Source organism: Cyanistes caeruleus, chromosome Z, assembly GCF_971803275.1.
Source record: "Cyanistes caeruleus chromosome Z, bCyaCae1.hap1.1, whole genome shotgun sequence".
Lineage (NCBI taxonomy): Eukaryota > Metazoa > Chordata > Aves > Passeriformes > Paridae > Cyanistes > Cyanistes caeruleus.
In genome coordinates this window covers 63,924,296-63,940,187 of record NC_141732.1, presented here as the reverse complement: position 1 = coordinate 63,940,187, position 15,892 = coordinate 63,924,296, and the positions used below count along the sequence as shown (strand labels likewise).

Here is a 15,892-nt window from a genome sequence, read left to right as displayed (position 1 = left end):
ATTCTGGAATGACTCTTTACACCTCAGTACTTCTCTTCCTTAGTTGTTTTCAAGCATAGAGTTTCTAGTTTTCGGAGGACCCTCTGTTACTAGCACCCAAGTGCATGACTTAAACATTTTATCCTATTCAGTTTTGTCCCATTTGTGTTACTCAAGATTTAAAGGTGATCCATATCCCTGTATGATATCCCCATTCCTTCCTGTTATTGTCTTTTTTTTTTTTTTTAATTGGCAGATTTTATCAGAAAGCTCCCATATTATGTGCCAAGTTATTATGAAAATATTAAACAAGAGTAATATCAAGTCTTGTTCCTGAAAGTAATTTCCTTCCAGCCTCTATTTAACATTTAATCATACTCATCTTCTGGATTTTAAGACACAATTTCTTCTGCTTCTCTGTACTTTTGTATATTATTTTGTAAGACAGCTATTTATTCTAAATATATCTTTTAAAGATGGGTAAATATCCATTATCTCAAGCCTCTTCTATACACTTTTCTTCTCTGCTCTTGGGATTCAGCTTCCTGACATATTTTGCACCATTGACAGGATACATTCCAGGTCCCTGGAACATTCTGATCTCAAAACTACTCAGTCCAGCTGAGAATTCCCTTAATTTATCAAAACATGTCCCCCTGAAAACAGAAATTTTGGTTTACATTTACTTGGTTTACTCAGATGTTTAATTTAGAGTCATCTTAATTGGATTAATCATGTAATCCAAACTCATTTTCCATGACCAGTATTTTGTAACATTTTGATTAACAACGTTCAAATTGTTATTAAGTTACAGTTGTCTCAATAGATAATGAAAAGAAGAGTGTTTATCCTCATGTTCGGGATTACTGGTGTCCTTTGAATAATTGTTGTTTTCCTTGTCCAGTCCATATGCCAGATACCAATATCCTCCATACTAGTGTGATTCCCAGTTACATATTTTCATCATTAGCGTCAGTGAAATCTCTATTCACATTCAGGGATAGCTAAATTTAGAAGTCTATTATATACTTCTAGCACTACCACAATAAATACCTATCTGTTACCATCCTTTAATAAGAAATTTTTGATACAAAATAATTAACATTAGCACCTTACTACTTCTGTATTCATGTTCTAGTGACTACTATTCCTCAGGTTTTACATTGTCTTGCTAAGTCCAAATTTTGCACCTTGCAGCTACAATTTCAGTCCCTCAATGTTCTTGCACAACTCTTGCCATTCACATAAATTTCCCACTGTTCTTACTGACATTTTATACGTTTACAGAGTGTTCTGTCTCCCACCAATCTTCTGTTTTCTAGACTAAACAAACCATTTCTATCTCCCAGTGTGGGTCAAGTTTTCCAACCCACTTATCATACTTGGTGCTTGCTTTTGGCCATTTTTCAGCTTGTCCACAGTTTGTCTCAACCATGGCACTTCAAACAACATAATTATCCAGCAAAGGCTTCTCTCCTTACATTGAAAATAACTTTCTGTAGCCCACATATACTATACTTCTGTTAATATGTCCTAGAATAATGTCTGTTTGATTTATATCAACAGCATAATATAAACTCCTACTCACTTTTTAAATCTGCTAGTCTATTACTCTTAATTTTGCACAAAAATATTTATTTTTTTCACAATTCTATATACAGTGTTGTTTAATTAATTTCAGTTAATTCCTACAATTTATCAAAATAATTTTGAATTTCATCCTCACCCATGAAGTATTTGGTCCCTGTAATTTGATTTTAGCTGTGGGTTATATATGTGTTCTGTATTTTGATGCCTCATTATGGAACAAATAAAAACATTCTTATGATACATCCCTGGTTGGACTGTCTATCAGATATTCACCTCCAAAGATTATTTGAACTGTCCTGAATGTGGCTGGTAGAGAATTTATTATGTGTGATAGAAGTCCCTGGTTGATTTTGATGGCATCACTCCTTATTCTTCCCCTGTGGAACATCTTGGACTGAATTCTGGGTTTATTAGCAGGTTGTACATATAAAAATTGTGTTGTTGATATCCTTCAATGTGATTAAATTTGCATGTACTGCTCAGATCAGAAAGAAACAAAGAATAAGAGTTTTAATTATAACTGTATTTGCCACATGCTTAGTAAGGCAATGTACCATATGATGAACTTTATCTTGTCACTTTTCCAGAATTCTTATGTTTTACTACATGGGATTAAACTGATTAATTGACACTAAACATACTATAATCTAATAGCTTCTTATCTGAGGAAGCAATAATTGCTTTGAAGATGGCTATGAAAATTCTGCTAGTTTTAAAAATTCAATGAAATTGTTACTTCCATTTTCTAAGAAATCAAAAAAATATTTCCTAATATTAGAACCTTCTGCTGAACAAGATTTCTGGGCACCGGCTTTCCAGTGCTCTCCTCTTAGAAATGCCTTCTTTAAATTCAACTTGGCTCTTTTAAATTGCACTCAAAATTCTCCTAAAATGCTTACAGTGCCCTTATTCTTAGATTAATAGCTTTGAGCTGTGGTCATCAAAAATGTAGTGTTCCTGTGGTAAAGTCACCACAGTACTATTGTTAGACCAGGATATTCTCTGTTAAATTTACCATAAGAAAATTAAGAGGTTTTGTAACCTTACTGTATGCATCGCTAAATTTCATCTTCCCTTTTTGTATTAAAATTCTTTTCAGCAGAGATTCAAACGTTCTCAGAGATTATCAGTAATTTTTGCTATGTTTCTAAAGAGCTTCTCAGACCTTCTGCCCCTCCCCCCCGCCCCGCCACAGGTTTTGTTACATTTTTGTCCCATCTCACACTTTTATCTGCTTCCATCCATTATTAATTCTCCTCAGTGAAATTTTCTTCCTTAGATCCCTCATCTCACTTAAACATACTTTACTGTCCCAGGGTGACTTTACTTGTCCCAAACCAGGACTTTTATGAAGAAGAAATGTCCTAAAGTCTGGATCCATGAGCCCGTGTAAGAAAATCTCTCTTTGTGCTTTATGCAAATTTTTGTCTGAGATTTGTGTTATCTCCAGACAGTGGCAACCAGCCAATTCATTAACAGGATATTTAGCTTTGACACTTGATAACAACTCCGGTTTCTGTAAGCTGGTTGTCAGACTTCTGAGGCTACGTCTCTCAGTGCTTTCCAAATAAGAAGACAATTATTCAGGAAGTGCCTATCAAGTCAAGTACCATGAGGAGAATCCCAAACCTCTGTGTCACTTTACTAGTTTTGGCACTTCTTTCAGATATGTCTACTCCATTAACACTCATTGTTACTACAGCCATGGTTCTCATACTTCACCCCGTTTTATGTCCAACTGATAAGCTGAATAATAATTTTACTTAAAAAGTTTCTTGTCACTTACATAATAGTATACCATAATATTGCATTTTATTCTGCCAGGTCTTCAGTGAGAAACATTGAGATGTTTTATTCTGTTCACTGCACTGTATAGAGGGTTATTTCTTCCCCTCTTCAAAGTAGTAAACTACATAATGGGGTGGCAAAGAGGAGTCACATGAAAGGAGTCTGCTGAGCCTGCTCTCAGTAGTGGAGGGCGGGGAGGGTAGAGCAACAAGCTATGGACTACTTAACTGTTCCCACAAAACCCTGATAAAATATTTTTCTTCCAAGTAAATGCCTCTGGAGATTACATGCTTAGGTTGTATTAGTTCTCCTATATTTTCTGTCTGTATTAGCATGCAGTGTAAAGCCTTCCTCTATCTTTGCTGGGTGAAAATTCCCTACCAGAAGCTCTTAATGTTGCTTCTTATCATTAGCATTGCACTTTAAGTCTGTGTTTTCCTCCTCTTTTACATTCTCTCATCTTTCAATTCCACAACTATGAACCCAAAGCTTTGACCTTTCCTTTGGTAACTTCTGCTCCACCCCTGTGTGGCTTGAGATTTTAAGCATTATTTCACTCCTTTCTGGAGCAACAAAGAAATACTATCACCACTGCACTACTCTGGGAGGTTACTCACTTTTATAAAAAAGCAAAATTAATTACATTTACATAAGTACTTCCAGCTTCCTTCTGGAAACCAGCAATGTGCATCATTGGTTGCTGTTTGAGTTTTACATTGAGAATCCAAGCCCTTTTTGTCTTTCCTCTTATCCTTCACAAACAGACATCCATAGAATAATCTGAAATCAACTGAAACACCAGCAGGACCATTGGAAAATAAACCAGCCAAATGAAAGAAAAATCTCCTCTTTGCTGTAATAAAGAAACACGAGCCATTTAAAGTATTTTCTGAGCAACCCATAGCAAAATTTAAACAAATAACTTGTCTGTGGACTTTCTGCTTTATCACTTACTATGTTGGTAAATACATCTTCCCCTTCAAAGAAACTTTCAAACCTTTTTCTTTATTCTGATAATCAGTATTTACCAAAAGCCATTCCACATTATTTTCTGACTGGATCTCTTGACTGGATCTTGAAAAGCCTTGATCTTTAACTCAAGGCTATTCTGGCAGAAATTGTATGTTTAGTTACAGCTATACTGGCAAAACCCAACTATTCTACCAATACATTTTTTCTTTTATGTGATTAATTTCACTCATGTGCCATTTCCCTCATATTCATATGCAGAGAACTGTAGCAGTATATCACATAATTACTTTTACTGTAATACAATTTAGAATTTCATCCTAGAATCAGAGCAAGATAAATGTTGCATCATTTGTGTGTGGGGATAAATCAGGTTGGAATCAGATATTAAGGCAGTATAGAAAAACATATGCCTATTGTTGTAGGTGCAGTGTCTGCTGTTTTAAGGATGGAGAATGCCAGACTCAAAACCAGAGGCATTGCTTCTAGTCTGCAGCCAACAGTGCAGTGAGAAATGTCCTGATATTGGCAGTTTGTCTTGCTGAAGAGTTTTGCACGCATCAGTGCTTTCTTGCATGTATCAAGGACTTCCAGCACCTCCCCCTCTGCACCCAAGACTAGAGAAAGCTATAGAATGGAAACACACTCACTCTACCTTGACTGATGTTATTTCCTGGCTGCTAGATGACTGAAATTGGCAGTAGAGAAGTGAGCGAAAATTCAGAGCATTCTCTGGTTTCTCTGCCCTGAGAGGACATGGAAAACTGGTGTCTGTGATGGGGAAAGAAACAAGTCATAATATCATCTTCATCTTTCGTCTTGCCAGGGAAACTATGCCAGAGATTCCTTGAATGCAGCCCAGGCACTTCATAGGGTATGTTTCTGATTGCAAACCAATACAAATGATCAAAAACTCTACTCACACCACTATAGTTATATTGGTGAGACTCAGTCAGCTCAGAGAGAAGCTCATTTTTCTTTTCCTAACCCAAGTGCTGCAGCTTTACACACCCACTGAGACAGTATCTCTGCAGAGTTAGAGTGACACAGCTTAGCTTGATTTTGTGGTACTCTTGGAAAGAGAATGTGTTGTTGTACGGAAAGTTTGTCCTGTGCCCCTCAGAGCATTGCTGCATCTGCTACAGCTAGGGGGACATGACATTTAAAAAATATTTATCCTTTTAGCACCCTTAATGTGTATTGGAAAAAGATACCAAATGAAAAAAGCAATCATGGAGACATTATTCTGGCTATTATTTATCCCTTCCTCTCCTACCCCCTCTTTGCTCAAACAAAACACTGCATGAAACACTGGCCAAGTCACTCTGAGAATTTATTTTCACTTGGAGTCTAAGTGCATATGATTTACTGTGTAAATGACTATGACTATGACTAAAATCACTTGGCAACTTTTCCCTGCTATTGCATTGTTGTAAGGACTGATTTCTCCAAATGAGCTGTTTGCGTGCTTTGGAAAAGAGGTAATTTTAAAAATCTGCAGAAGAATAAGGATTTATTGTCACAGAAATGGAAGTGTTTGTCTTTAAGTGCCTTTTGTCAGGCAAAGGAGATCAGGACATGTATGGATATGCAAGAAGTGTGTTGCATGTACATTACTCATATTCTGGCATCCACTGTGGAGTTACATACTCCACACTGTGTTGCACTGTGTGCTGGGAAGAGTTCTGGCAATTATCCTGTACTTACCTACAGGCTTTGTCCAAGACATTCCTGCTAAGCTCAATGGGAGTTCTCCAATTGATTATCTCAGACATTTGATTGGCATGAAGAATTACACCGTCTATGGCATGTTCATACTTTAAGGGCTTACTTTTTAACAGGCTATTATTTCAGTAAAAGTTTTTCTGATGATCTGGCTGTACTGGTGAGTTTTTATATTAATACTGCAAGTCTGCAGATGGTACAAAACTGGGAGGAGCTGTTGACATCCTCCAAGGCATGGCAGAAAGACCTGGACAGATTAGAGAGATGGGCAATCACCAACCTATGAAGTTGAACAAAGGGAAGTGCTGAATTCTGCACCTGGGATGGGGCAGCCCTGGCTGTACAGACAGACTGGGGAATGAGAGGCTGGAGAGCAGTGCCATGGAAAGGGCCCTGGGGTTCTGGGGTTCAAGTTGAACATGAGCCAGCAGTGCCCTGGCAGCCAGGAGGGCCAAGTGTGTCCTGGGGGCATCAGGGACAGCATCACCAGCTGGGCAAGGGAGGGGATTGTCCTGCTCTGCTCTGCTCTGCTCTGCTCTGCTCTGCGGCAGCCTCACCTCGAGTGCTGGGGGCAGTTCTAGGTGCCACAATATAATGAAGTTATTTATGGGGAATAGAACAGAGAGTACAATGGAACTGATAAAGGAGCCTGGTATCTTAGGCCTGATCAAGTAGAATCTGTGGGAGAGACAGACACAGGTAAGTGCTCCCTGGGCAATAAGTGACCAAGAAACTGATTGTGAAGCTTTGTGATAAGATAATGTTACCAGGTGAAGTGATGTCATGAAGAATGTGTAACCAATAGGAATTGTTACCAAAAACAGAACCCTATGTAAGTGCCATACAGGTAAAACCCTATATAAATGCCTTGTATACTCAATAAAATTGGCTTCTGATCTCAACTCAGATGTCCCTATCTCTCAATCACTAATATTATTAAACTATAAGAGACCATCCAAAGGAGGGCAATGAAGATGGTGAATGGACTTCAAGGAAGCCATATGAGGAGCAGCTGAGTTCACCTGGTCTGTTCAGCCTGGAGGAGACTGAGGAGCTGGCGTTGCAGTTACAACATCCTTGGGAGGGGAAGTGGAGGGGCAGACAGGCCTCTCTTCTCTGTGGTGACCAGTGACATGACCCAAGGAAATGGCCTGGAGTTGTGTCAGGGGCGGTTTGGGATGGATATCAGGAAAAGGTTCTTCCCCCAGAAGGTGGGCAGGCACTGGAACAGGCTCCCCAGGGAAGTGGTCACAGCACCAGCTTGACAGAGCTCAAGAAGCATTTGGACAATGCTCTCAGGCACACAGTGTGACCTTGGGGATGGTGCTGTGCAGAGGCAGGAGTTGGACTCAATGACCTTTGTGAATCTCTTCCAACTCTGCTTATTCTGGGATTCTGTTATAACTTAAAGTGGAGAAATAGGTTGCAGCTATATAAAAGAAATAAAGTAGCAGTCAGGAACATCCTTCAGTACTGGAATTTATTTTCTGTATCAAATAATTCTTAAAAGCCTCCCTGCCATGGTTTAGGCCTAGATCAATTAATACTTTGCCTACCAATTCCTGGAGCTAATATGGGTGCCAGCTCATTCCCAGTGGGTGGTCTGTATATGACCATTCTGTTTGGGAGAATAAAAGAGTATAGTGGGACACAGGCAGTCCCACGATAGTTTGCCTCAGTGCCAGAGCCAAGACTCAAGCACATTTATTTCACTGTTGCAGACAATGTCACAAATATTTAGGGCACTTTATGTAAAAAAGCTCCTGTTGGTATTAAAGAAAGTTTATTTCTTACTCAAAACTATTTGCAGACTCTCTTCCATCTTGTTTTGCAACCTGACAGCTCATTCTGTAGATCCCTGCTGCTATGCAATGTTCCAGGCTCAAAAAGCAAGAGTTGTACAGTTTCTGGAATGACAGTATTTACACAAGGAAGTAATTTTTAAAGTGTATATTTAAAAAATGAAAATTGATTATCTTTTTGACTTGTTAACAGTCAAAATTGTCTTTAAAGCTTAGTGACAGAAAAAAGGTAATCACTACTCTTCCTTTCAAGTAATTTTTAGAAAACTACATGAAAAAAGGAGAAACAAAGTACAATTTTGCAGGGAAAGAAATCTGCCTGAAGCCAACTAGACAGTGAACCATGCCCAGCAAATGCAACTTTTCTGCCCAGTCCAGTAACAGACATATCCACAGTAGAGAAACATTTACTGGGTCTTAAGATGTCTTTGGAAGTCTCTCTGAATTCTTCCCCTAGATGTAGCCCACATGAAAAAACGGGGTGCTGGGCAGAGAGAAGGAGACAAGTGATCCCTTGGGAGAGATTCTGAGCCACCACTGATTTCCCTGGCCCCTTCCTCTGCTCTGGCTGGATAGCCAGCTGCGTCCTTGAGATGTCCTGCAGCAACAGAGACATTCTTTCCCAGAGATCCTGACATTTAAGTTTGCTTTCACCTTCCAAGTAGTTACAGAGAGACTGCAATCCTTGGTCAGCCAAACATAAATTAATACTTACGTATGCATTTCTTTTACAGTGTGTTTTATATATACAGGTATTTCACTCTTTTTACTGGAAACAGAGGAATGAAATAACTGTGTTGTTGCTATGGAACAAATATGCTGGCTTCTAATTTTTTAAAACTTTGCATGCCAAATCAGCCTATTAAAAAATCATAAGCACATCTCCCCATGGCAGAATATTATTTTCAATAGTTTCTCTCTAGTTGCTTTCTTTTTATTCTTACAGGTTTGTATTTCTTCACTTAAAAAAAAAAAATAAAAAAATCTGTTTTTTTGTTTATCTGTTAATGGAAAGCTGATATTCTCACATAATCATATGACCTGGGGAGCCAGAGTCTTTGAGAAAGAGACAAACAAAATTCTGGTAAAAATGATGACAACTGGCAAGGCAATGTAGCAAGATTCCAAATCTTCCCAGGCAGTTTCCAAGATACTACTAATACTGCAATAGTATAGTACTATGTGCTGTATGGTATATATTATATTTTACTAGGATTTCAATAATATCATTACATAGATTTGTTAAAATGGCTTTACCCTTTGCCTCAATATCAGTTAACAGTTTTGTATTTCAAAGGTGTGTTTCCTTTTCACTACAGTAACTAATGCTGGCTGAAGTGAAAGGAGAGAAATACCCCGAGACACTTCTAATAGGCCTGTCTGCACCAGCACAAAGAAATACTGCATGTGTAAAAAATGTGACATGAGATAGTCTCACACCAGACAGTAATGATCAGCGTTTTTGACACTGATACATTTGCATTTAAGATGTGAACTTGAATGGCAGGAGATTTGAGCTTTTCAAAAGAGCAGACCTTGGTCTGATCATCCCGTGATGCCTGATGGAAGACAAAACCACAAACATGCAGTCTTTGAATTAGCAGGGAACAATGATTTCATACGAAATATCCCTCAAGCCCAAGAATTTGGGTTTGAATGGTGGGCAATGGTTTTCATATGGTCGTACTGCGTGTTTCAGCCCAGTGTGCACAAACTGCCTCTTTCCTGCAACTTCTGAAACAAGTTTCTGTGCAGTGTCTGGTCTTCCCCTTACTGCACTTTAAAAAAAAAGAAATTAAACACAGGGCCCTATTCAGCCAAAAATAACCCTTGCAGCTGTACTGCCTGAGCTCTGTGAGACTCTTGTTCTCTGAGGATATTTATACAATTCTTAAAGGGAAACTATCCCCTTTCAAGCAGTCACAGAGGAGGCTATAACACATAATGATGATCCCATCCAGCAGAGCTGTTGTTCTGTTCTCTGTCACAGCAGAGAAAGTTGTGCCTGTCCACAGTATCCAAATCTCCTGGGCCTAAAAGGGAAGCAGAGAGAACTGGCTGGAAGTGGTTGTTACTTGGCCAAGAACTTTATTTCTTGAGTAAGAGAAATGCGAAGAGATTTATTTCATGCTCTGGTATTTCAACTGCCACTTCTGGACCTAGAATGTGGAGAAGTATGTGGATGGAAGAATCAATTTATAAGGTTTCATGGCAAAAATCTCACAATAAGAGTAAAAGGGGTGTGTGGGTGTGTCACCCTGCACACTTCCTCTTCATTTCCGGGAGCAGCTTAAAGGAAGAGAAAAGAGGGTATTTGTGACTTCCATTCACCTGAGGCCAAGTGGGTTTCATGCAGTTTCCATTTCCTTGTTTCTCAAGAGTTATTCTGCACATTTGTGAGAGAAGGGTTGAGGTGAGCATTAGCAGTGGAATTAAATAATAAAATGTACAAAATACAGAATCAGGGAAAGCTTAAACAAGAGGAGCTCTAAAGGTTATAAAGAGGATTCACTTTTCTCTTTCTGTTTGTTGGACAGTTTGTCCCCAGAGCTATGATATAGCCCACTGGCTATCATGCAGGAGTTTGCATGACATTCAGAGGTTTCCCACTGGAAGCAGCTGGAACTGGAGTAAGTCTGGTAAAAATGAGCAACAGGTAGTCCAGTAGATACCTTTAATTTCCTAAGGGAAATAACAAGTTCAATTTAAGATTTATTAGAAATAAAGAAGAACAAATTTTTTTTGTTTATTATTTTTGAAATAATACCAGTTGCAGAGGTCAAAATATACCTCTACTTCAGAAAAAAAAATATGTTAGGCCTGTTATATGTTAATCATCTTTGTGAGGCTGTGGTTGAAGGAAACAGACTATATGTTCAGTAACAAATTGTAAAAAATTTGTTCAGTAAAAAATTGTTCAGTAACCCCGTAACAAATATAGTATGTGTCAGTTCAGAACTTTTGAATTTCCTTGTTGACACTTCTTTTAAGAATTAACTTAGACCAAAAGATGAGGATGCAAATATTTGATAATTGTACAAAAATGTTGCTGGATTTTTGTGTTTTATTTTGGCTTATCTGTTGTGCATGTATTTTCAACATTGATACTGGAGCTTGCTATGGCAAGAGAGCAAGTACAAACATACAATTTCATCTGACCAGTCTTCTGCAGTAAACTAGGAAAACCAGTAAATTATGCTGTATTTTATATCACTTACTAACAATTACATAATACAGTTTTTAATGTCATATTAAACCTGTATGGTTTGTTCCTCTAATGATGGCCTGAGTATTTGACAATGTTCTTTTGCATATGAGATAGGAACATACTGCTCAACAGGAAATGTGTTTAGCTCCATGTCTTCTCCAGTGTCCAGAGAAGTAGGGTCTCAACCCTTCAGCTAATTACTTCATAGATACAGCTCTTTAAATGTGTTTTAAGTTGTTTTTACATTACTTTATTCTCAAGGGCCTTTGGCAAGAAAGCTGCTGTTTCTGCAACCCTGATTTAGTGAAAAAAAAATTAGGCATGAGTTCAACATGAAGCATACACGTAGTCTCACTGAGATAAATAAAAACTTTAGGGCAACAGGGGCCCTAACAGGGCCTCTATTAGTTATGCCTTTGTCTTCAAAGAAGATGCTAGATCCTTGATCTATACCAATTGGCAAAATGCTGGGGCTTAGTGGGCATTCTTAGCATCAACTTCCTTATTCCACAGTCCCAACTATTTCCTTAGGAGTATCTAGTATCTCGGACACCACAATAGCCAACTCAGTTCAATAAACATCCCACTGCGACTGTATTGTGGCTCACCTGTACTGCCCAGTGCAGAGCTGTTTTGAAGTCCTTGTCCACCAGAGTTGGGTCTGCTCCCTTGTGCAGCAGAGTCTGGGTGTGCTGGGGTCTGTTGTGGAATGCGGCCCAGTGGAGTGAAGTCATTCCCTGTAAGCCACGAACCCAGAGGGCAAATTATTGTCACTCACAAGAGCACCCTTCAACTCTCTGTAGATAAGCCAGGCAGCCCTGAAACTATCCAGGGTGGACAAATTCTTCCCTCCTCACCTTGATTTGAAACAGTAGCAGCTTCTAAGAGGAGGAAAAGCAATTTGCTTTTTGGAATTATTACAAAACATGGATACAAATACAGATGCTTACTCCATATACATGCCTATAGCCTGTTATAAATAACGTGGTCATGGCCACAATGGCTGGGAGGGACAGTTCCTCACTGCTCAGCTTGAATCCTGCAATAAAAGCCTGGTTTAGAATGGTGCTTTGGCATTACACAGCGTAATGTTTGTATCTGTTCTTGTCTTTGATCCAAAATAAATATTATAAGCTATTACTGCAGCTGGCACTAGTCAGCAAGCTAAAGAACTTACAGAGTGATGTCCACAAAAAAATCACAATATAAACATTTTATATGTACCCTTCAGGGAGAAAACAAAGAAAATGGTAAGGTATTCAGATGCCTTTTCATTCTATCTTAGCTGCATCCAGTCAGTCTTAACAGATCAGAGAATTCATGGCCTATATCTGCACCTTCAGCATTGCTACTCTCACCTGCATTTTACCCCATATCCATAATAATTAAGATTTTCTGTATAAATTGATTAATTTATTATGTTTCTAACAAATTGCTAGTGTTTTTCAGGTGTGGTGACATTTTCCTTTTGGACCCTGTTGTTTTCTCTTACCAGAAAAAATGCATTTCAAGGGTCTTGCCTTATTTCTACAAGGATAAAAAGCATTTAACAAAAAAAACCAACCAACCAACAACAAAAAAAAGAAGTTGAGTGGAAAAGCATTTAAAACTTGAAATAGAACCCCAAAAAAGCCAATTGTTAATAACCTAGATAAAGTATGAGCAACATTGATGCAGACAGCTTATCAGTGCATTAAAGTGGAAGCTGTTTGCAGTGATTTTCTGACTAAAAGCCTGAACGCCTTAGCATTCATTTCTCTCACTCATCATGTATCTTTTAAGTCTTTTAAGCTCCCATGTGGCTTAAGTATGAGTGATAACAAAACAGAGCAGTTGAATGAGAGCAATTTTGGTTTTAGTTAAGGTTTGCAAGGATTAATCATAGGGGTTTGGGTTTTGTAAAGCCAAAATTGAGGGTAAACTCCTGCACCAACTTAAATTAATGGGAGCTCTGCCACTGATGTCAGTAGACATGGGGGACTTAATACTGTTAATGGACACACATTATCTGTGGGGCTTCAGTAAAGTGATTTCCAGCTGGGAAATGAGTACTGTCACTAGTCCTGGAGAGCATGAAAATCACTGAAGGAGAAACTACCGTGTACCAGGCCGTCTTCCTGTCGTCCTCTGCCAGTGTGTTGATATGGCCAAAAAAAAAAAAAAAAAAAATTGAAAAATCAACTTTCTCTCTGTTTCTGCTGTGGTAGCCAGCAGAATCAGCGGTAACATAAGAGTGTAAAACTGTGGATAGTTTTAAAAATCTCTATAGTACAGTGACAAAACTCAGAGAGATCAGTAGCAGATGCATAGTGCAAAAATATAAGAAACAAGGCTTGATAATATACTGCCACCTAATACATGGTAATCAGACTAAAGACTTCATATGACATCCAGCCCTCTAAAGAGTGATGATGCATTTTCAGAAAAAGTATTTATTTTCATTTTATTTGAAACTATTGCCTGATAATTTTTGTAGAAGTCCCCATATTTTTATATGCAAAACCCCAGACCAGTAAATAGTAATTTTCTTTTCATTTCTATGCCATTTATGATACCATGGATTTATATCATTCCTCTGATGTAGTTGCCAAGTTGAAAGTCCTGTTATAGTTAGTTTGCTCTAGTTAGCCTGCCCATGTAAGGAAGCTGCTCTATAACTATTATCATCTTTGTAGTCCTTTTTCTGTTCCTTTTCTTATGTATTTTTTTCAGCTTACTCTTCTAGCCATATAGCTGTACAAAGGATTCAAACAGAGCTTCATGCTTTATTCTTGATTTCTTTTCTAATACTTTGTACATTGCATGTGTCCTTTCAGAGAGCCCAATAAAGCAAAGAGCATTGAGCTGTTTGCAGCAGCAGCAGCAGCTCACTCGTGTGGGCTTTCTGCACACACGGTCTGTGGTTTGTGCTACCACCCTTGAGTGGCATCTGTAGGTAGACGGACTACTGTTTGTTAGTGGAAGCATGAGAGTGGTATCAGAACTGACAAAGCTGAGGGTCCAGCAGAATACAATCTTAGAGGTGAGACAGCCAAACAATTGCACATTCATAAAAAATAAGGAGCAGTATGGGACATAAAAGGACAAGAAATACAGTGTGACACTTGTTTTGCTCAGATTCAAGGCTTTTACAGGGAATGTTTCTTCACATTGTCATCTCACAGGCTTCACTAATAAACCCACAGAAAGACAGTTGTGGAAGCTATGAAACCTCCAGATGCATTTCTTACTGTTTACGTGTTCGTGCATTTGTCAGGGTGTTTTTCTCAAGTGTCAAATGGGAAAACTGAAGTGTTTTACTTATGCCAAAAGAACAGCTCTGTTAGTTGTAATCATTTATGAGGATCCACATTTTTCAGATAATGTGAGTATTCAGGGCTTAGTACTGACATTTGAACAAATATATTGTCAGTGCCAAATGACAATGAGATGGACTAAGAGTTCCAAATTGCATGTAGCAGTGCTTTACAGCAAAATACTGTGGCTTGAAATAATGATCCACCGTTCCATGCAATTCATTAGCCACATAGTTCTACGTTAAGGCAATGCACATGTCTGGTTTAGGATGTTGTGAGCAGGGTCTGAAAACCTTTCAGTAAGTAAGGAAGAGGAAAAATTAACAGCCCTCTGACCATTTTGGCACTGTCGAAAAGAGGCACATCCTTGAGCAATGAAACATATGAAAAGACACTCAGAATCTCTCTTTTGTCTTGGCTTCTCTATTTGGAGAAAAATGCATGGGAAGTTAACTCTTTCCTATGTACCATATATATACATGAAGGACACAATTCCATGTGGAAGACAACGGTATGAATTTTTGTGCTTCCATGACTGTTCTGTGTAATGCCAGCTCTCTGACACTTTTCTTGAGAACAGTACTTGAATGATGGGATCAAGGAATCATTAAGTCATAGAATGGCTTGGCTTGGCTTGGATCTTAAAGATCACCTGCCTGCCGTAGACAGAAGACACCTTCCATTAGATCAGGTTGCTCAGAGCTCCATCCAGCCTGGCCTTGAACACTTGTTATTGGAAAAGGTGAAGATTTTGTCCAGTGTCTAATTTCAGAAGAACTGAGGGCAATTATTGTCTTGACAAATGATTTAAGAGAAGGACTCAAGGTAACTCATAGTTGGCTGAATAGAGAGAAGCTTTATTAGCCTACAGGTGCATAGTATATAGAAGGAAGAATGAGATAGTACTTTGCAGAGTTCAGCAAAAGCAATATAGAAATTTTTGACTAGTGCACAGCCTTATTTTGAAATCGAATGGTTTCTATGCCTCCAGTGCCAAGGACTGTGACTTGTAGCACAAGCTCACTCACCTCATTGTCCTGGTGATTAATTTCACTAAGATTTGATTGCTGCAGAAGCAAGCTCAGAAGCCTGTGGAAGCAATGATATAATCAGTGTGCTGTATTCCTGACTAAACTTGAAAAACTGACAGTTTTTTAAAAAACAAAATGCACAATTTCATGAAAAATCAGCATTAGTGATGGCCACAGGTCAGAATCTTAGGTATGAGCTTTGTCATATGAGCAAAACAAAATAGGATTTTATGGGTTATGGTAACAACAGAAGTTTAGAGCTTAGAATTAAAAGATCCACTCAGAATAACTGTTGTGCTGACTGCTAGGCTAGATTCAGAATGTATAGTACTGTACATGTGTGCATTTTGGTAGCTTAGCAATTTGCTGCCAACATATTTTATGTCTTAAACAGAGATGCCAGCTTCTGTAAGGATTTTTCACTCTAACTCTCAGAGTAAAAGGATGTAGTGTACACATTTGTGTGTCTATGTGTGTACGTGCATGCTTGCCATATGTTTACAG

General features: G+C 38.5%; 2 protein-coding genes across 9 annotated transcripts in view; one reads left to right on the top strand and one right to left on the bottom strand.

The window, feature by feature from the left end:
- Nucleotides 1–15,892, top strand: part of LOC111941374 (uncharacterized) — a 118,750-nt gene that overhangs the window by 43,553 nt on the left and 59,305 nt on the right. The gene's annotated exons all lie outside the window — the stretch shown is intronic.
- ANKRD55 (ankyrin repeat domain 55) overlaps nt 1–15,892 on the bottom strand; it is a 47,640-nt gene that overhangs the window by 17,392 nt on the left and 14,356 nt on the right. For all 7 annotated transcript variants that reach the window (XM_023944537.2, XM_086868289.1, XM_023944538.2 and 4 more), the window contains 2 exons: nt 15,386–15,446; nt 11,670–11,798 (listed from right to left, as the gene is read on the bottom strand). In XM_023944537.2, the coding sequence (XP_023800305.2) occupies nt 11,670–11,798; nt 15,386–15,446 (190 nt within the window). The remainder of the gene's footprint in view (nt 1–11,669; nt 11,799–15,385; nt 15,447–15,892) is intronic.